Here is a 21424-nt window from a genome sequence, read left to right as displayed (position 1 = left end):
GCCTCAGCTTTAGTGTGTTTCCTGGCCTCAGCTTTAGTGTGTTTCCTGGCCTCAGCTTTAGTGTGATTCCTGGGCTCATCCTTAGAGTGTTCCCTGGCCTCAGCCTTAGTGTGTTTCCTGGCCTCAGCCTTAGTGTGTTTCCTGGCCCCAGCCTTAGTGTGTTCCCTGGCCTCAGCCTTAGTGTGTTCCCTGGCCTCAGCTTTAGTGTGTTTCCTGGCCGCAGCCTTAGTGTGTTTCCTGGCCTCAGTCTTAGTGTGTTTCCTGGCCTCAGTCTTAGTGTGTTTCCTGGCCTCAGTCTTAGTGTGTTTCCTGGCCTCAGCTTTAGTGTGTTTCCTGGCCTCAGCCTTAGTGTGTTCCCTGGCCTCAGCCTTAGTGTGTTCCCTGGCCTCAGCCTTAGTGTGTTCCCTGGCCTCAGCCTTAGTGTGTTCCCTGGCCTCAGCCTTAGTGCGTTACCTGGCCTCAGCTTTAGTGTGTTTCATGGCCTCAGCCTTAGTGTGTGCCCTGGCCTCAGCTTTAGTGTGTTTCCTGGCCTCAGCTTTAGTGTGTGCCCTGGCCTCAGCCTTAGTGTGTTCCCTGGCCTCAGCTTTAGTGTGTTTCCTGGCCTCAGCTTTAGTGTGTTTCCTGGCCTCAGCTTTAGTGTGATTCCTGGGCTCATCCTTAGTGTGTTCCCTGGCCTCAGCCTTAGTGTGTTTCCTGGCCCCAGCCTTAGTGTGTTCCCTGGCCTCAGCCTTAGTGTGTTCCCTTGCCTCAGCTTTAGTGTGTTTCCTGGCCTCAGCTTTAGTGTGTTTCCTGGCCTCAGCTTTAGTGTGTTTCCTGGCCTCAGCTTTAGTGTGATTCCTGGGCTCATCCTTAGAGTGTTCCCTGGCCTCAGCCTTAGTGTGTTTCCTGGCCTCAGCCTTAGTGTGTTTCCTGGCCCCAGCCTTAGTGTGTTCCCTGGCCTCAGCCTTAGTGTGTTCCCTGGCCTCAGCTTTAGTGTGTTTCCTGGCCTCAGCCTTAGTGTGTTTCCTGGCCTCAGTCTTAGTGTGTTTCCTGGCCTCAGTCTTAGTGTGTTTCCTGGCCTCAGTCTTAGTGTGTTTCCTGGCCTCAGCTTTAGTGTGTTTCCTGGCCTCAGCCTTAGTGTGTTTCCTGGCCTCAGTCTTAGTGTGTTTCCTGGCCTCAGCTTTAGTGTGATTCCTGGGCTCATCCTTAGTGTGTTCCCTGGCCTCAGCCTTAGTGTGTTTCCTGGCCTCAGTCTTAGTGTGTTTCCTGGCCTCAGCCTTAGTGTGTTTCCTGGCCTCATCCTTAGTGTGTTACCTGGCCTCAGCCTTAGTGTGTTTCCTGGCCTCAGTCTTAGTGTGTTTCCTGGCCTCAGTCTTAGTGTGTTTCCTGGCCTCAGTCTTAGTGTGTTCCCTGGCCTCAGCCTTAGTGTGTTACCTGGCCTCAGCCTTAGTGTGGAGCTCTCCGCACCAACCTTAAGGATGCCTGTGCCATCACCACCCTCCTCGACCCTGTCCTCCGGCTCCCTCACACCGCATGACGTCTGGGGGGAGGAGGTAGAGGGACAGGTGGAGGATGGAGGAGGACAACAGACTGGTACTGACGGATGGCCTCTCTCCCTCTCTCTCCCTGCAGTGCTGAACGGGAGCAGTCACTCGAGTCACTCGCCCACTTCGCTCAACGGGGCGCCCTCTACACCCAACGGCTTCAGCAACGGCCCCGCCATGTCGTCCACCGCCTCCCTGTCCAATCAGCAGCTGCCGCCAGCCTGTGGGGCCCGCCAGCTCTGCAAGCTCAAGCGCTTCCTCACCACGCTGCAGCAGTTCGGCAACGACATCTCGCCCGAGATCGGAGAGCGAGTCCGCAGTCTGGTGCTGGGCCTGGTGGTAAGTCCTCTTCTCTATCCCTCTCCCCTGTCTGTCTATCTCGCCCACTCGTTCTTCTACTTTTCTGGAGTTACAGTACTTACTTAGTTGTGTCCAATATCTCTTTCTGTCTCTCCATGTTTTACTGTGAAGCTTCTTTCCCAAGTGTTCCAATCTCTCCCTTCCTCTGGTTTTTGACAGAATTCCACCCTGACCATAGAAGAGTTCCACTCCAAACTCCAGGAGGCTACCAACTTCCCGCTGCGTCCCTTTGTCATTCCGTTCCTCAAGGTAAGCACATCAAAACCCAACGTAGACACACCCTCCCTTTTTCCAATAGGCTGCCTAGGAATCCCCAGGTTATATTCCCCAGTATGTCCCTTTGAGCAGCTTCCGCTTCTGATATTAGCTTGCATATGGAGATGGAAGGAAGGGCTTTCGAGAACAAAACCCACCCAAACAAACAAAGAATATTCTCCGGATGGCTGGCCAGTGTAGAAAGCGACCTGGTTTCTGTGCCTGAGCCGTGTGTGATTCCTCCATTAGTGTGTGGGTGTGGAGCTGATTGAAGCTCGGTATATAAAGGGAGTAGGACCCTGCAGATTTCCAACCCAGTCTGCTGCCGCCTGCCTGGCGCTGGGCTGATCCGCTGGTCCATATGGCCATCGTTTGCGATTCATTAAAACTGGCACACGAGTGTTTACCCTGAGTGGTGCGGCGTGGAGCGGAGGGAGGGAGGGAGGGGAGGGTAAATAAGGCTCCCTGACAGATGTTGCCGGCCCGGGGCGGCTACCACGCAGAGCTTTTTACTCTGGCTGATGTCTTTGGCCTGATCCTGTTACCTGCATTGTCAAACCCACAGTCACGGAGACGAGAGCAAGGCGAGAGAGAGAGAGAGAGAGAGAGAGAGACAAAATCCATCTTTCCGAACGACTGTCATTATGAATAACACATTACTCTGCTGTGGTCCAGAAGTCACAATGCCAGCTGTTCAATACATAACACATGTAACAAATGTGACAGTAGGGAATGGGCCTTCAGGGACACTGCTGACGGTTCTGATGGAGGGAGGGGCAGTCATGCTGACACTGCGTGTGCGTGTCTGTGTGCGCGCGTGCCTGTGTCTGTCTGTGTGTCGGTGCTGGGTGCTGGCCGTGCTGCTTGGTGGTGACTAGGGCACACATTCCTGTCTGTCCCACACACTCTGTCTCTCTGTCCCTCCTGTTTATTCCCAGAGCAGAGGGACATATGGGGGACAACAGGGGGGCGGGCCAAGCTGGAGTCATGCCTGGTTATTAACTATAATTGCAGACATGATGGTGGCTTGTACGGTTGTGGATGGAATGTATTCCACACACCACATACCAACACAAATACATTCACATACATACAATACATTCACTATGGAGATCTTGGTTAGCTCAGTGAGGGAAAGATGAACAAGCAAACAGTATCTGCTCTATAGGAAGGTGTTAACTAGCAACCAGGCAGCATTCCCACAGTGTGCTAGATAGATAGATAGATAGATAGATAGATAGATAGATAGATAGATAGATAGATAGATAGATAGATAGATAGATAGATAGATAGATAGATAGATAGATAGATAGATAGATAGATAGATAGATAGATAGATAGATAGATAGATAGATAGATAGGCCAGTGTCTGATGGGCGCTAGCTGTCTCATTAGGGGAGATTATTATTATTGTGAGAGTGGCATGGCGTGCCTCTAGCAGCATCCAGAGGATGGCTCAGGACCTTGTGTCAAGAGGACAGTTTTCCAGCCGGCCTGGTGTGCCATGAGGTTACACATCTGTGACATGGCAGCTAGCGCTGTGCTTTGTCAAAGTGACGGCCTGACTGAGCTCTCTGACAGCACCCACTTACCCCTCCTCTCTCCCCTCTTCCTCCCCCTGAGGGAGACAGACACTGGGGAGGAATGTGTGGTGGTGGGTCTGTGTTATCTCACCCTCCCTGTCTCATCCTCTCTCTTTCTCTCTCAATCTCTCTCGCTCTCTCACTTTCTCTCTAAATCGCTCTCACTTTCTCTCTCAATCTCTCTCTCTGTCTTTGTCTTTCCCTCCCACATGCTCTGGCTCTTAATTCTAAAACTATTTTATTTTTATGCCCTGTCTCTCCTCTCTCATCCTCCACCTCCCACCTTGACCCTCCTCCTTGTCTTGCCTTTTTCCACTTACCATATCTTCTCCTTTCATTCCTCCTGTCCCTCCTCCCTTCTCTCCCCCTTCCCTCTCCTCTCCCAGGCGAACCTGCCCCTGCTTCAGAGGGAGCTCCTCCACTGTGCACGGATGGCCAAGCAGACACCCGCCCAGTATCTGGCCCAGCATGAGCAGCTGCTGCTGGACGCCAACGCCAGCTCGCCCCTGGACTCCTCTGAGATCATGATGGAGATCAACGAGCATGGCAAGAGGAGGACCCCCGACAGGTACTGAGTGACCAGCACACACACACACACACACACTCAAAATACACACACACACTCAAAATACACACAAACTCAAAATACACACACACACACACACACTCAAAATACACACACACTCAAAATACACACACACACACTCAAAATACACACACACACACACTCAAAATACACACACACACACTCACACACACTCAAAATACACACACACTCTCAAAATACACACACACACTCAAAATACACACACTATGCAGACACGTCACATGCCACAGCTGGAAAACAACTTATCACTCCTCTCCCTCCATCTTACAGCAGAAACACAACTGAAAAAACACACACAGGCTTACACACACAAATAATTGAATTATTTCTGGGTATTTGGAAATGCCAAGCCACAAGGGGGAGGTTATAAATCCTCTGTGCGGGAGGCGGAAGTCTGGGCAGCCCTGATGCCAGGCGGGTAGGGAGGGTGATTCAGGCTGTGCCAGCTGTCTGCGAGGGGAGGAGGAGGAGGAGGAGGGAGGAGGAGGACAAGTCCAGATGCTGTGGACGTCACGCTATAACCACAGCAGCAGCAGTGGCTCTGTGTCAGCGGCCCCAGTACAGTATGAGGAGATGTCCTAAGTCCAACCCACAGACAATGCCCTCACTGTCCTATACACTTCCCTGCCCTCCCCACAGCAGCCTGCTGCCATATCCGCCCCACATAGTGGGCCGTATGAAGGGGCTGGTGGAGACACATCTGGAATTTAAGACAGACAAAACCACAGCACTACTCTCCACCTCCCCATCTCTCTCACTCCCCATCCCTTTATCTTTGGCTTCCTCTCCTCTCCTCACCTCTCCTCTCCTCTCTCCTTTCTCTTCTCTCCTGTCCTTTCCTTCAGTCAGCTAGTCAGTATGTCAGAGATGTGTCCAGATCCTGCTGAACCCCTGCTTGAGCTTATAGTGACGGGGAGGGAGGGAGGGGGGGGAGGGGGAGAGAGAGAGAGGGTGGAGGAACGGGCAATCCCTCTGTAATCTGCACACCTCCGCCTCCCAACCCCTGGCTTACAGTGTCACGGTGGGCTGGGCCAGCTGTTGCTTAGATATGTGAGATATCGGTGGCGGGCTAGAGCACTGACAGAGACAGACACATCCCCCCACAGTCTCACCCCACGACCCACAGCCTGCCAGAGGTGGAGAGGGTCTGCAGAGGGGATTGGGGGTAGAGGGTGGGAGGGGATTCATCACGTAAACAAAGAGGGGACAAATACCCATATACACACACACACACACAGAGACAGACAGTAATATACACACACACGGACTCGTAAACAGAAACACACTCGCATCCACATGGCACTGAAATTCCTTTCATTTGCCTTTGATCCCGGGGAAGATAGAGAGCGATTTACCTCCGAATGCCTGGCTGTTTCACCAAGCTAAACAGATGAATATCAACACCGGCGTTTAAACTGTCCAGATGGCTCCCAAAACAGGGCCGCCACTGAACATCTGCCAAACACAGACTCACAACGGCCCCGTAGGTCTGTGGGAGAGACTACACTTGCAAGTTACGAGAGTGAGATGAGGGACGTTAGGATTAAGAGTTTGGATCCCAGCTCGAGACACAGAATATACCGAGTGTATTTCTTACGTATGGCGTACAGCTGTGCACACACTCTGGAGTAGATTCTGTCTGAAGTGAACAGTGAGCTTCTCAGCAGGGGGGATTCCTGAAACACTGTCAGATTTACTGCTCATGTCTTCTAGTAACAACAACAGGTTAGCGGCCCAGTAAATCCAGAATGCGTGGACGTCCTGAATATAACACATCTCATTCCTGTTCCCTTGTAACTTCCTCAGTGTGGCATAGTAAAACAATAATGGATTTTCCTCATATTCTAGGAGATGTTAACAATTCTAAAGTGAGTGAAAGTGTCCGATTTGGTGGTGACACGTATAAAGGGAATGTAACCGTGTTGACCTGTGCTCTCTTCCTTCAGGACCAAAGACTCAGAGAGACGGACACCACCCGGAGCACCTGGCCAAGCGGCCCTGCACCATCAGCCCCAGCCAGCGCTTCAGCCCCAGCACTGGCCTGCCAGCCCACCCGCCCCCCAACGGCCTGCCCACGCACCCCCCCAACGGTCTGTCTCACCCCAACCCCCCTGCCCCCCAACACTACCGGCTGGAGGACATGGCCCTGGCCCACCACTACCGCGACGCCTACCGCCACACAGCAGAGCACCGCGAGGCTCGGGACAGGCACCGGCAGACAGGTGAGAGGGGGAGGGAATGAGAAAGGGGCGAGGGAGGGATGAGGGAGAGAGAGAGAGAGGGCCTCATGGCGTCTCTAAAGAACAATGACAGGTTGTCACAGTTTGGTGTTAAATTCCCATGGTAGTGCATCTATAAAAGCCTATAGTGACACATGCTTGGGTATGTCCCCCTAGGAATCCAAATATGTCTTCCCTCGGTTAGAGCCGTAATGGCTCACACTGTATAAGGAAGTGTTGGAGCCCTAATGTCCTGTATGTGGAGGAGACTGGAGCCAGAATGGCTCATATATGGTGATGGTGCTTAAGTGCTGAACGCAGGACTGTGTGTTTGTGTTTCAGCCGTGCATGGAGCACGTCAGGAGGAAGTGATCGATCACCGCCTGACAGATCGGGAGTGGGCCGAGGAGTGGAAGCACCTCGATAATGTACGTGTTGCTGGGGTAGGGCTCCCCGGTTTTATCCTAATATCTCCCTAATATCTCCCAAATATCTCCCATCCTACAGAGAAGTGTGTAGTAGAAATCTTTCAACCTCTCGGTGCTGTAGATGATATGAAGGGAGGTGGGACAAGGGGAGACAGGGTGCTGCTGACAGATTTAAGAACTGAAACCTCAGCAGAGTTTGCATTTGATGGACAGCTGACCTTAGGGGGACTGTAGAGGCTTGTGTCCATGTCAGGAATGGACAGCCGAGGCCTCTCTGGCCAGCATACTAATACTGGAGCAAGCACTCTGAGCTCCCCTTACCTTTACCAAGGTTGGAACACTCACTCACACACACACACACACACACTCACTCAGGCACTAAAAAAGGGCCACAGATGGAGCGAGGGACCCAGTAGAGGACAGCTCCAGCTGGGGAGAGCAGCTGAGACAAGGGCTGTAGTCATGGAGGGAACCGGCCTGTGCTGGGCCTCTGCCAAATTAGAAACACTCTACTGAAATAAATATAGCTAACAGAGAGGGAGGGAGAGAGAGAGAGAGAGAGAGAGAGAGAGAGAGAGAGAGAGAGAGAGAGAGAGAGAGAGAGAGGGAGAGAGGAGAGAGAGAGAGGGGGGGAGAGAGAGAGGGGGAGAGAGAGAGAGGGGGAGAGAGAGAGAGAGAGAGAGAGAGAGAAAATATATGGAAGGGGGCATTTTGCAGACCGGGGGTTAGAGGAGGCATAGGGCAAAGGCAGAAAGAGAAACAATGTTGAGAGAGAGAAAAGAGAGTTAGTGAAGAAAAATATCAAGAGGAAGGCAAGGGGAGGAGGTGTGGGTGAAAGGCTTTAGCAGACAGGGTCTTGGAGGGAGCACAGGGGTGGAATGAATTGGTTAGGCCTTTTCAATCGGTAGCACAGATGTTACAGCCATTTTTACTTCACTGCTCTGTATAATGACTCAACCTCATTCACACACACACACACACACACATACTCAGCACCGCTGGCTCTCGCTGCTAAAACGGTGACAGGGTCACACGCTCCTGAGTGCTCCTTAGAAAGTATTGTTGCACCTAAACAGCAAGAACTGATTCTAGAGACACTGGATTACTCCCCAAAAAATCACTCAAATTACCATCAATGAAAATGTTCTCATACAATTTGACATCTTGATGAAGGTTAGGCCTGATTGTGTTTTTCATAGACTAAATTCAGAATGCACACTATACAGTACTTCCGAATAAAACTATGCGACCCTGATTTATCGGTACACTTTTAGGTGCAGAGGCTCCGCCATCCTTTAGCACCACCGAGAGCAGCTGCCTGTTGTCAGAGTCTGAACTGTAGGAGAAGAGCGGCGCTCTGATCATGTCTCCCCCTCCCTCCCTCCCTCCCTCCCTCCTTCCCTCCTCCTCCCCCCTGCAGCTGCTCAACTGCATCATGGACATGGTGGAGAAGACACGGCGGTCTCTCACGGTGCTGCGGCGTTGCCAGGAGGCCGACCGCGAGGAGATGAACCACTGGATCCGACGTTACAGCGACGTGGAAGATATGAAAAAGGTGGGAGCAACGGCCAGCCACGCCCTCCTCCTCCTCCTGTACCTCTACCTCCTCACAACTCCTCCTCCAACACTCCTAACAACGTCGAGACACAGCAGCCCATAGGTACTTCCACTGCTGCAGACACCAGCACCAGGCTGTCACTCCTCACTCCACACCGTCACTCACTCTGTGTGTTCTGTCTGCTCTGAGGAAAGAGGGGAGCATGCTGGGGGATTAAATGAAATGTTACAAAGCAAAATGAAGCTCAAGTTTGAGTGTGTTCATGAGGTTGGGACGCAGAGGGCTGAATCCTAACTCGAGATCTATGCACGTAGCTTGGGCTTTTGGTTAAACCATGCACTGACGTTCGTGGGAAATCTGTGCAAAATATTGAGTTATTTCCGTTTAGGATTTGGCCCATAACGTGTGTATGTGTGGAGAGCGCGGTAGACTGACTGATGTTCTGGTCTGGATTGTGTTTCAGAGATTCATAGGGACTTCCTGCACAGACCTGCGTCTGGCTACCTACCTGAGGAGATCTGGAGGAAGGTTGGTGAGTAACCACACGTCCGCCCTAACTGAACTGTCTCTGTCCCACCACCCTCACCGCAACCGCCACTGCAGATAGCCCTGAAGAGGGCCCTGCCTGTCCTGTTGCCATAGTTACATAAGGACAGGGATGGGATTGGAGGGCCTGTGACTGTCATGTGTGTCATTAGTGCTAAGTGCTTTCCACCTTTAACCTGCTATGAACGGCGACTGCAGTTCAGCTGCAGTGAAAATGCACTAACCAACCTGGCGCTGTCCAGAGCAGCGCATGCAGCAGAGGTGGGGCCTGCAGCTTAACTGGGGAGAGGGAGGAGGAGGAGGGATTTCCTCTGCTTAGGAGTAGTAAAGCTTAGTTCATATAATACTGCTTTTCAATGTGACAGCTTTTAACTTATTGTTTTAAGTATACTTGAACCAGCCAGACCAATTCTATCCTAATTACTGTTGGCAATCTGGGACCAAGCCCCTTATTCAGACTAAGGACTGTCACTATCATACGCAGAGCAGACTGATTCAGTTAGATGTAGCAGGGGTGGGTTAGCGTGTTGCAGTGCCTGGGCCTTATATAGCTAGCATATAGCTAGCATATAAGAGGAGTCAGTTATGACGTAGCCTTGGTCCCACTGAGTACCGACACAATTATGCTGCAGTCATATTTAAATACTGCGGGGGGAAAGATGCTGCTGTCTGAGATAATGTGCTGCATTTTCACCAGCGGAAGAACTATTTTAATTTACAGTTGTTTTTCATACAGGTGCTACAAGTATCCCACTCTCCCCAGCACTGAAGCAACTCCAAAACAAGCAGGGTGAGTATGACAGCTCCCATCTCTGTGTGTGTGTGTGTGTGTGTGTGTGTGAGAGAGAGACCCCTCCTATGGTATTCACTACTGCACCACCTCTGTCCTATTACCACTGCTCCCTCAGCAAACAGCATAACTGCAGTCCATCTCTTTCATTAGAAAAAGACACGTATTCTCTGGTGTCGGTCGGGTTGAGAGACTCTGCCGCCTTTGAAAAACAAGATCTGAAGTGTGAAAAAGGAAAAACCTGCCGAATCCCTCCGGAATTAAAACGTTAATATTGCTGCCCCTCCGTGTTTTGCATTAAGTGCTAATTGTCCTAGCATCTGCTCTGCAGGCTCCTTGATAAGAATTAATTACATTTGTAAACTAATCTTAGTGATGCATGCATTAAGCCTGATAATTGAGCAGCAGAGGACTGTACCGATAGTTAGGAAAAGGCACGAATAAGGAGGGAAAACATGTATTAATTAAATGATGGATGAAGGTAGAGATGGGCAGGGTGAAAAAAGCCAGGGAAGGCTTGTGAGGGAGGTGTTGAGAGGATAAACGGAATACAAACTACTTCTCCAGATTCTGAGCAGAGGAGACCGACTCACACACACAAAGACATGCAGGCACGCACACACACGTCCTCATATTCAGCACATACACACGGGACTAGCCGCCCAGCCCCCGTGCCCCAGCACAGCAGCCCCCGTGCCCCAGCTCAGCACAGCAGCCCCAGGCCCTGTGCCCCAGCTCAGCACAGCAGCCCCCGTGCCCCAGCCCCAGCTCAGCACAGCAGCCCCAGGCCCTGTGCCCCAGCTCAGCACAGCAGCCCCCGTGCCCCAGCCCCAGCTCAGCACAGCAGCCCCAGACACCTGGACCAGAGGGGGAGCAGAGGGAGAAATATGACAGTTATTTATGACTCCTTTCCCTTACACCAACTGACTGGAAGAATCAGGGAGGGAGAATAGACCACAGTATGGCTCTCACATCCAGTCTGCCCAGAGGAGGCTCACTCACCTGGGGGACCATCTGACTATGTCTGTGTGTAGAACGGAGGGGAATCTGGTAATACAACTTCCCCTCCTTTTGGTTGTACAATACATTTACTTATCCCATATACTGTACCAGTTGGCAGTTTGATATGATATTTTTCATGGCCATAAAATATAAATTTGGTGGTTGAACATGAGGATTTAATTAGTTGTATTATGTGGGGCAGCTGTTTTCTTTAGATGGACTTGTGCAAGAGCTAAAGCAAAATGAATCTCCGATGTTGTATTTTGTTCTCCTTGTAACATGAAGAAAATAATGAGCGGCATTGTGATTCCTTCCTAACCGGATAACCACTGTCTTCTAATGAGAACCAGCCTTAGCGTCTATTTTTTTCTAAAAACACTGCCTATTCGCTCACATGAGTTGGCATTTGTAGAACAAAGGCCATAGGACCTCTAACACAGTTAACCCCTGTTAGCAAAGTTATGCATCAATGATATGGAAAGCATTTTCACTCCTCAGTTCTTACGTCTGTTTCTTCTCTGTTCATTCACTCAGAATAAAAAACAAATCGAAAGCAGAGAGTCACAGGATAATGGGTTAATAGGCAAGTTTATGAACAAAGTTTGAAGACATCTGCTGTTGTCAGCGCTGGAAATGATTGTTACCAGACGTCTTTTAATTAATTATTAACAGGCTTCTTTTTCTGACAGAATGTTTTAAATCTTGGATGATGTACATCTGTTTGCCGAGATAAAACAAATGGAGATCTTAGAGTGCCTCAATAAAGGATGACAGAGTAGGAGCGGTCATGGGGACTGACGCCTCTCTCTCGCTCTCTCCACAGAGGAGGCAGTGAACGAGGTGAAGAGGCAGGCGATGTCGGAGCTACAGAAGGCTGTGTCAGACGCTGAGAGGAAGGCCCATGAGATGATCTCCGCTGAGAGGTCCAAGATGGAGAGAGCGCTGGCCGAGGCCAGGAAACAGGCCTCTGAGGATGCACTGACCGTCATCAACCAGCAGGAGGACTCCAGCGAAGTGAGCATCACAGCCTTATCACCCACCCCATGCCCCCACACTCTTAAGGTTTCCACACACTTAACATGCATATAGCTACATGCGTGCACATTTTTTTTTGAGCAACGTGCACTATTTTGGTAAAATGTTACCTCATCAAGGTTTTCTTGTTCTCTTCTCATTTGTTGTGAAAGCAGAAGAAGAGTGTCTCTTCCCTTGCTAGCAAGTTGTCTAAACACTGCAAGCTAGCTAGCCTTTTAGCAAAAAAAAATTATAACTAAACCAAGATAGACCACAGCCTGTCGTTTCAAATGTAAACAAATGAGTTATAGTGGGTAGAACAGGCATGGAGGTAGGCAGAGCCAAGCACGAGCTAGCGAGGTCCTATTGGCGCGTTCTAGCATACAGGTGCATATTTCCGTTAGGGAGCGCCTACTCTGTGAAGTGTGCGTATGCAATAACTCAATTCGCCTTTGCACTCCTTCTAAACAACGCAATTTTTTCAAACTTTGACAAAGTCTATAAAACTTTGTCCACTCTGTTCGTAACAGATTGTAGTTTTGGGAACAGAAAACTATTGATATCAAATGTTTCATCGATGAGAACATTTGCAGAATGTCTGCCAGATCCATCTTTTTCCATCCACTGCCGGACACTGGGCTTCCTCTCAATACCATATTTGGAAGTGAGTGGAAACGCCAAGCAGATGCTTCACATTTATACATCAGGAGAAATATCTGTCTCATTGTTTAATCTGTGTTTTTAGCTTCCCACATCGCCATGTGAAATGATCAGATTTATAATTCAATTATAAGCACTGGCAAAAATTCTTATACTTGCCTCTGTAACCTGCAAAATTATCCCAATTTCATATACTGCTTCAATATATTCACTCCCATATCAGCTAAAAATAGAATGTCATCATGTTTTGGTCACAGAAAAAAAGCTAAAATCCCTCAGCTGTTTTTAACAATAGCCTGGAATCAATAGTTAAATTATTACTTCTAAACACAATACATTGGGGGGGTTCTAATAAGGCTATAATGTTGTTTGGTTTATTGTTTGAACAGTCGCTGAGATTATACAAATGTATCCATGCTACTTTGATATATAGCCTATAGATCAAATCAAGGAACCAAGCAAGCTTCATTGCCTATTGCCCCCATGACTACACAGGGAATGATACAGCGCGTTGCAATTTTCAAGGAGCCACCTCTTTTCGTCTACGCAGAGTATAAATAGCCCTTATGAAAAATAGTAATCCCTCTCACCCCTTAAAAGATTTAGATGCACTACTGTTCCACTGGATGTCATAAGGTGAATGCACCAATTTGTAAGTCGCTCTGGATAAGAGCGTCTGCTAAATGACTTAAATGTAATGTAAATGTAAATCTAGAACCCTAAAAGTGTTCTTCGGCCGTCCCCATTTTAGGAACCCTTTTTGGTTCCAGGTAGAACACAGAGGGTTCTACATGGAACCAAAAAGGGTTCTACCTGGAACAAAAAAATTGATCTCTTATGGGGACAGCCGAATAACCCTTTTGGAACCCTTTTTCCCAAGAGTGGACCCCATGCCCCACACCCTATGCCCTCTAACATACCACAGCACAGCAGCAGGCATAAAGAGAGATACACTCCTCACCCTACTGTCAGTAAACAAGGCACACACTGCTGCACTGCATCACAAAGCACACTGTCACATTCCAAACCTCAAACTCACAATCAATCGTGTCTCCTCAACCCACCAACCACCCGTTTTACATAACAAACTGTCACACAGCTAACTCACTTCTTTTAGACCGCACAGTAACACTTCCTCAAAATAGTCCTGTCACACACACCTTCTCTTCACATGACTTACAGTCACACACACTTCATAACATGTCCCCCACCCCACCACCATCAACATTTGCTTCTCAGTAACAGCTCATTCACCAGTTCTATACAAGCCAGAGTCCTCAATGTAATGTATGTGTGTGTTCGGCCACCCAGACAGATTCTGCACAGAGCAACAGATTTTCACAGTGCCTGGAGCAGTGTTCAACCTATCAATTCTCTATCAAAATCCCATATTCTGCACAGAATGTGTATATCTTAAACAGGACACTGTCTGGTCGTGGTGTTAATGTGAGCCACAGCTGGCTGCACCTGGTCTGTGTCAACACCATGTTTTCATTTCATTATTAAAGAGTGACTCCAGACGCTTGTTTGAATAACAGCAGCCACAAGCGGATGGTTGGAGCAACAGTGTCAGGGCCAGGCCAGGACAAGACAAGACAGGACAGCACAGGACAAGACAGGACATGACAGTCCACCTAGTGGTTTGGGGCATTTGTAGCCCCAGAAAATAAATGTGGGAATTTGTTGCCCAGAACATGAAACACTTCAGCTGTGGATAGCATGACATTATTTGAAAAGTGGTAACAATGATATTTGTATAATAATATAACAGGTTGACGACCAGAGATTTATTTTATCAACTCTATGCCTTCTTCCCACTGTCTCTCCAGAGCTGCTGGAACTGTGGACGCAAGGCCAGTGAGACGTGCAGTGGCTGCAACACGGCACGCTACTGCGGCTCCTTCTGCCAGCACAAAGACTGGGAGAAGCACCACCACGTCTGTGGCCAGGGTCTACAGGGCCTCCCCGGGGGCAGCAGTGTTCCTCTGGGCACCCCCTCCTCCAGCGCACCCCCTACACACTCAGAGAGCACCCCCCCTGGTCCACTCTCCCTGCCCGGCCAGACCAGCGGTGGTGGGGGAGGCAGTCTCTCCGGGAGTCCTAAGGAGGCTAGCTCCAGCAGTGCCTCACGCTCCACTACCCCAGCGACCCCTGCACTGCTGGACGCCACCTCTCGCTGACCCCGCCCTGCCACGCCCAGTCACTCCCACTGACGCTACAGTACAGCTGCCATCCATCCTTAACAAACAGAGGAATCTCCATCGATCTGCGCCCTTTCCTTCTTCTGTACTGCATCTGTAGTGGTCCATGAATACTGCACCGCCGACTACTTCTTAGCTACCTGAAGGCCTTGTTTTCTCAACTCCTCAACCTCCCCCCAAAACACGTTCTGACTGTCTCTCAGCCGCACAGACTTTCTCCCTGTCAAACTCGAAAACTGGTCAAGGGGTCCACTGTTGTGTTTAGCATGGCTAGGGCTTACTTTACTGTATGCTCAAAATAAACCAATGCAGAGGCAGAACTCCCTCTCTTAAAGTCAAATTACAACAACAAAAAACACCATACTTGGTTATTGAACTCTGATAATGTCGTGTGAAGATAAGCTTTGTTATATGCCAGACCAACACGTGGCCTCAGTAACATAAGCCCAGTCAACGCCTGTGTATGTCGGGGGCTTGCATCGCATGGGACTCGTTATGGTACCACACGTATTGTGAAGAAGAGATATCTAAATTTAGCACTTGGAGAGGATTTCCCTTTAACGCAGCAGGAGTGGGATGACTCTTAACCCCCAGCATGTGCACTAACAGCCCAGACCTAGATAGATAGATGCGTCTATAGAACAGGCTCCTCTGTGTACTGGGCCATGGACATGTCCTGATTGAGGTCCCCTATCTAAGAAGCCAGACACCAGTCCGGAAACCCCTCTTCTGATGGAGGAGAGGGGATAAGATACACTCATGGTGCGATTTATTCCTCAGAAGCTCTTCCATAATACGGCTAATTATTTATCCAATGATTTATTTTGGGGCTTTTAGGAAGACAAAGAAAAGTCCAAATATTCAAAACAAATAATAATGATTTTTAAAAAGTTAACTACCTTGCTAGCGAGCCAAGAAAATGACACCGGACTCACCTCTCTGTACCGATTTGAACCCAAATCAATTCAAAGAGGAAGGGAAAAAACGTGATCCAAACCTTTTTATTACACTGCCAAAGTTACTAAGAGACAAGGAGAAGCACTCATCTTGTAACCAAACGCAAGCAACTTCACCTCCTCAAGCAGCAAAGCCCTGGGAGATAAAGGCTATAGAGCAACAAGTCACACAAAAACTCTATATTGAGTGTACACAAAAACTCTATATTGAGTGTACACAAAAACTCTATATTGAGTGTACTGGCCTCTGTCAGCCTGAAAATACCCACAGTGATCCACAGAGAGAGAAATCCAGAGCAAACATTTGAAACGCCTGCCACAAAAGACAATTGAAATGGAAGGACCAACCACTGAATGTGACAGTGATTTATGTGAATGGCAACGGAATGGACAAAGAAGCAGCTACTCAAAAAGAAGATGAAAGGCATTGGAACTGCCAAAAATAACCTAAATAAACTGAGAACCTGTCCAAGCAAGCATTGTACAGTATGGATGAGACTTTTGTTCCTAATTATGTTTTTTAGCTCTATCAAGAGGATACATTTCAGTGAGTCGTACCTTTTCACCCTCCTTTTCCAAAGCATGACAAACAGACTAACGAGCCTCATAAGTGGTGTAGACTCAGTTCTCTTCTCTCTTTCTACCTCCCCCCCCCCACTTTCCTGTATGTTCCTCCCTAAAACTCTCTTGTCCCTCAGTCAACCCTACCCCCTTTGGACATAACCTCTGAGCAGATATCTGGGAAGGGATCAAACCTGCTTGTAGATATTCCTTTCTTTGTTTCTCGCAACAACAAAAAATGGTCTCTGTATCTGGTGTCCACCTGTGCTGCCCTTGTGCGTTTTCAGAAAGAGGGACTTTTCTTCTTTTTAAGTTTGGGCTGAACATTGAAGCAGGAGCTAAGACACTCTAGGACAGAAAACCCCATGTTGTACTTATTGTTCAATTTGTTGTATCTTTATCAATGAAAAGAAAATCCTCTTGTAGAATATTTTATATTGCTCGCATTGTAAGACAGTGAGAGGACAGAGGTGCAATATGAAGAGAATTCAGCTACTGAATGAAACCTCAGCAACTACCCATAGGGGTCATATAATATAGATACATATAAATATATTTAAAATAACATCAGTAACTTAATGTGAATGTACATAGTATTTAAAGAGGTCCAAAAATGTGTTTGCCAAATAACAGAAACCTTTAAAGTAATGTACAATGTCCAGAATATGATTTCTTTCCAGTTCATTTTTTAATCAAAGGCATTTTCATTTCTCATAAATCCTTATTTTCTACCAGATTAGCAAAGTCTGCTGAGTGAGTAATCTCAAAAAGATGTTATGAGGAGGGATGTTGGCAGCGATAGTGGTTTTCTTCTGGAGTCACAGTTCTTATAGCTCCCCCACTAATTGATGGCAGCGTACACCTCTGACTCCCTTCAGGAGGAGCCAGCTATAGCTCTCATGACAGGCCCAAGAGGATGGTTTTAAAGAGGAGAAAGAGAGGCTTATCACACATGGATTCTAAAAGCGTCCTAGCATGAGGCTAAATTACTCCACTACTCTGGATATTGGATTTAAAACGCAAGAATTTATGCCCAAAAAGTTATCTGTGAAACATTGCCATCCATTGGGCTGAAGTGCCACTGCAGTGGGCCACCTTTTACACTAAAAACCGTATGGGCTGCCCCCAAAACAAAGCCTACACACTGGTCTGGAAGTCTGAAGCTTAACCTAACCGTGATACTGCCCAATCCTTTCACTGGTTATTTTTTCTCACCCTGTCCATAGATTCGTTTGTGAAGATGCAGTCTCAGTCATTTATCCTCATGTAGGGTTAGGATCCTAGCAAGGCAAAAAGGACTCAGAACCTGGGAGAGTTGGAACAGATCTCTTCACAATCACAGACTAACAGGGAGGAATGCCATCTCATACAGTAATGTCATCACAAGCTATATTGAAGTTTAAACATCATTAAGTTATAATTACACACTCAAATGGCTTTCAAACATAGCATTAAATAAGGACTGTACCTGCCATGTTCATATGAATGATATAATAATCCTGAACCAATTGGCCACATAACTCTAAAATGGACCAAACTCGAAGGAGCTTTTGTGTTGTTTTATCGTGTACTGTTAAAAGTATGGTCTGCCAGGCTCTTTCGCATTTAAAACATAGAGTGACATATTGACGGAGAAACGATTGGACGTCTATTAGCGTTCACAGTGTGTTTAATTTATCACATGATCTATTTTCCTATATGTCAGTATCGAAAAGTAATATATAAATCGTTCCAAGTGTGATAAGCTGCGAGGTACCCTGCATCTGCGTGTATATGTGTGTCATATGTTATTACCGGTGTATTGAAATGACTTCAGCCTGTTTGTGTTTCTAAACCCTTCAGCCCTCTGCTCTTTAACCCCCACCTGAACATCCCTCCTGTCTCCTGACCCACCACAAGCTACCTCCTGTGACCCTGCAGCACATGACTGGGAGAGGTCACTGAGCTTTGGGAGCAGGGCTGCGAGCAGACATGCAAACTCACACAAACATCAGAGCAAATAGGAAACAAACCCGAAAGATCTAATACTGATAACTTTATGATGTGTATATTTTCGCACCTCAACTCTGTCAGTCAGAAATAGTGATCAAAGGAGGAACACTCAGATGCTTTTGATTCTAGACTCTCTACGTATACTACACTGTCCAGGGTTCGATATACAGTAATTCCTTCCATACCCAAGCTGAACGTTAAACCATTACATTTGTAGTCCAAAACAAATAAAGCACAGACCAAAGTATTTCTGCACGGCGGTGGATTTTGAAATTGTGTCGAGTAAGACCAGAAATAAGGAGGCTTGAGGCCAACTATACCTGTTAACCAAAGTGTCTGAAATAAACACATGCTCAAAGCACAAGACAAAAACAAACAACCAACGCATCTGTGAAGGTGGAGATTTGTAGATTATTTATTCAAGCAATCAAAGCGCTTGTTTCTACATATCTAATGCCTCAGATAAGACTACAGAAACATCTCCGGAATGCGTAATCATTGCTTTGAGTTTTCTTCCTAAGCCTTGCTTACAGACGTAATAATTGCATGGTGTGTGTGTGTGTTTGTACTTGTTTTTCTCTTTTCACAGTTTCTCTGTACAAACTACTTGAACCTTCAGAGCTTTAATGAAACATCTCAGTCAGAATAATGGCAGAGAATTCTAAAGATGTAGCAGTGCACTGAGAGGGAAAGACAGAGTGAACTCACCCACCATATTATCCACAACATTACTGTAGGTTTTGATGACATTTCAATACACATTATCCTTTAATGCTCTCTGTGTGCTTTGCTTGTCTGCGAATCAACCCTGAAACACAATAACTCTTTAATTTGTCACAACTTGTGGCAAATACTATTTTTATTGACCAAAAAAAAATTGTGTTTGTAATATCAATCACACCATCTCTCTCTTTCTCCGCTGTCCCTTTTTAAGCCCAGCATTGGGGCACATGTTATTTGGCCAGGTCTGTACAGTGGTTGGTGCTGTCGAACATTTGGCCATGTAAGCTGTCACTGAAAGGACATCTGAAGTAGAGTTAGCATGCTGAACTCCTGTTCTGTGTGACCCACTGGAGAGAAGGTTTAACTAATTCTCTTTTTCTATGACCAGACAAGAGAAACAAGGTTCCTAAAGTGGTATGAGCTCTGAGGAAAGGATTCATGTTCTGGACATGGAATAATGGAAGACCAACTGTGTGTGGAGCGTTCTATTTCATTCATGCCCTGTGATGTCATAATGGGGTAATAGGAGGACTGTTCCTGCCTCTGATGTGAAATCTACAAAGCCTGGAGGTCTCCACCGCTTATATATAGATAAAGACTGTCATTTATTCACATATACAGACCACTTTCTTATCTCTTTAGGTTTTTAATACGGCATACATGAAGAGGGCAAATTCTGTGTTTTCGATGGCAAATACTAGCATGTTGGCATCAGCCTCTCCCTAACCATTTACCACCAATCTATCAATGGAGTTTCTTGGCTCATCTGATTTCAGTGATTGATTGCCCTGTGAAGCCCGCACTGATACTAAGCTGAGATGGCAAAAGTTGATACAGCACTTGGTCTCCCCAAGTTATGGTAGGGATGAAAGTGTTTTTATTAGTTTTTTTTTTACATTATTATTTCAAGACAAACAAAGACTTGGTTTTATATGTGTAGGGAAGCATTATATACTGTATTGTGCAATACATTATTACAGAAAAAAAAGAAGTTTCTGTTCGAAAGGTTGGCGCTTTGAAGAAAAAATTATTTTCCTCTTTAAGAGTCCTATTATCATTCTTTAGATGAAGTGAACTGTGCCAGAATAATTTAATTCTGATTTTTATTTATTTATTGCATGCTTTCCTTCCCTTTTTGCTATTCCCCTTCTTTAACTGTGCGCTATGTTGGATGTGTGAAGCTGTAAACATTCTAATTCAGGTTATCGTCTGTGTTGAGCTATGTAACTGCGTAATTAAAAATGAAATGAAATATCAATCATGTTTCCTGATTTTCTGAAACAAAAATCCTTATTTCAGCATCATAATGAAATAGTGCTGCACGGGTAAGTTGGAAAATCATATTTTGGTGTAGTGGTATTAAAAGTCGGGGGCGCGACCGGGAACTGCAGTGGGGTCAACAAAATGTAAATACACTGGACAAAAATATGAAGGCAACATGTAAAGTGTTGGTCCCATGTTTTATGAGCCGAAATAAAAGATCCCAGAAATGTTCCTTACCCACAATAAGCTTATTTCTCTCAAATGTTGTGCAATTTTGTTTACATTCCTGTTAGTGAGCATTTCTCCTTTGCCAAGATAATCCATCCACCTGACAGGTGGTTATATCAAGAAGCTGATTAAACAGCACGATCATTACACAGGTGCACCTTGTGCTGGGGGACAATAAAAGGCCACTCTAAAATGTGCAGTTTTGTCACACAATCAATGCCATAGATGTTTCAAGTTTGCAATTGTGCAATTGGCATGCTGACTGCAGGAATGTCCACCAGAGCTGTTGCCCGAGAATGTAATGTTCATTTCTCTACCATAAGCCAATGTTGTTTTAGAGAATTTGGCGGTATGTCCAACCGGCCTCACAACCGCAGCCCAGGACCTCCACACCCGGCTTCTTCACCTGTGAGATCGTCTGAGACCAGCCACAATGAAACTGTGGGTTTGCACAATCAAAGATTTCTGGATAAACTGTCAGAAACCGTCTCAGGGAAACTCATCTGTGTGCTTGTCGTCCTCACCGGGGTCTTGACCTGACTGGAGTTTGGCCACGTAACCGACTTCAGTGGGAAAATGCTCACCTTCGATGGCCACTGGCACGCTGGAGAAGTGTGCTCTTCACAGATTAATCAAGGTTTCAACTGTACCGGGCAGATGACAGACAGCGAGTATGGCGTTGTGTGGGCGAGCGGTTTGCTGATGTCAACGTTGTGAACAGAGTGCCTTATGGTGGCGGTGGAGTTATGGTATGGGCAGGCATAAGCTACGGACAACAAACACGATTGCATTTTATCGTGATACCGTGATGAGATCCTGAGGCCCATTGCCGTGCCATTCATCCGCTGCCATCACCTCATGTTTCAGCATGATAATGCATGGCCCCATGTTGCAAGGATCTGTACACAATTCCTGGAAGCTGAAAATGTCCCAGTTCCTCCATGGCCTGCATACT

At 47.2% G+C, this 21424-nt stretch overlaps 1 protein-coding gene across 1 annotated transcript in view; it reads left to right on the top strand.

The window, feature by feature from the left end:
* LOC115113575 (protein CBFA2T3-like) overlaps positions 1 to 20236 on the top strand; it is a 59186-nt gene extending 38950 nt beyond the window's left edge. The window contains 12 exon segments of the mRNA XM_065013027.1: positions 1612 to 1862; positions 2043 to 2132; positions 4108 to 4289; positions 4816 to 4837; positions 6289 to 6550; positions 6890 to 6975; positions 8396 to 8548; positions 8551 to 8635; positions 8997 to 9065; positions 9816 to 9869; positions 11695 to 11885; positions 14375 to 20236. Coding sequence (XP_064869099.1) covers positions 1612 to 1862; positions 2043 to 2132; positions 4108 to 4289; positions 4816 to 4837; positions 6289 to 6550; positions 6890 to 6975; positions 8396 to 8548; positions 8551 to 8635; positions 8997 to 9065; positions 9816 to 9869; positions 11695 to 11885; positions 14375 to 14725 — 1796 coding nt within the window. The 3' untranslated portion in view covers positions 14726 to 20236.
* The last annotated feature ends 1188 nt before the right edge of the window (positions 20237 to 21424 follow it).

Source organism: Oncorhynchus nerka, linkage group LG28 (assembly GCF_034236695.1).
Source record: "Oncorhynchus nerka isolate Pitt River linkage group LG28, Oner_Uvic_2.0, whole genome shotgun sequence".
NCBI lineage: Eukaryota > Metazoa > Chordata > Actinopteri > Salmoniformes > Salmonidae > Oncorhynchus > Oncorhynchus nerka.
This window is presented reverse-complemented; position numbering and strand designations above follow the sequence as displayed.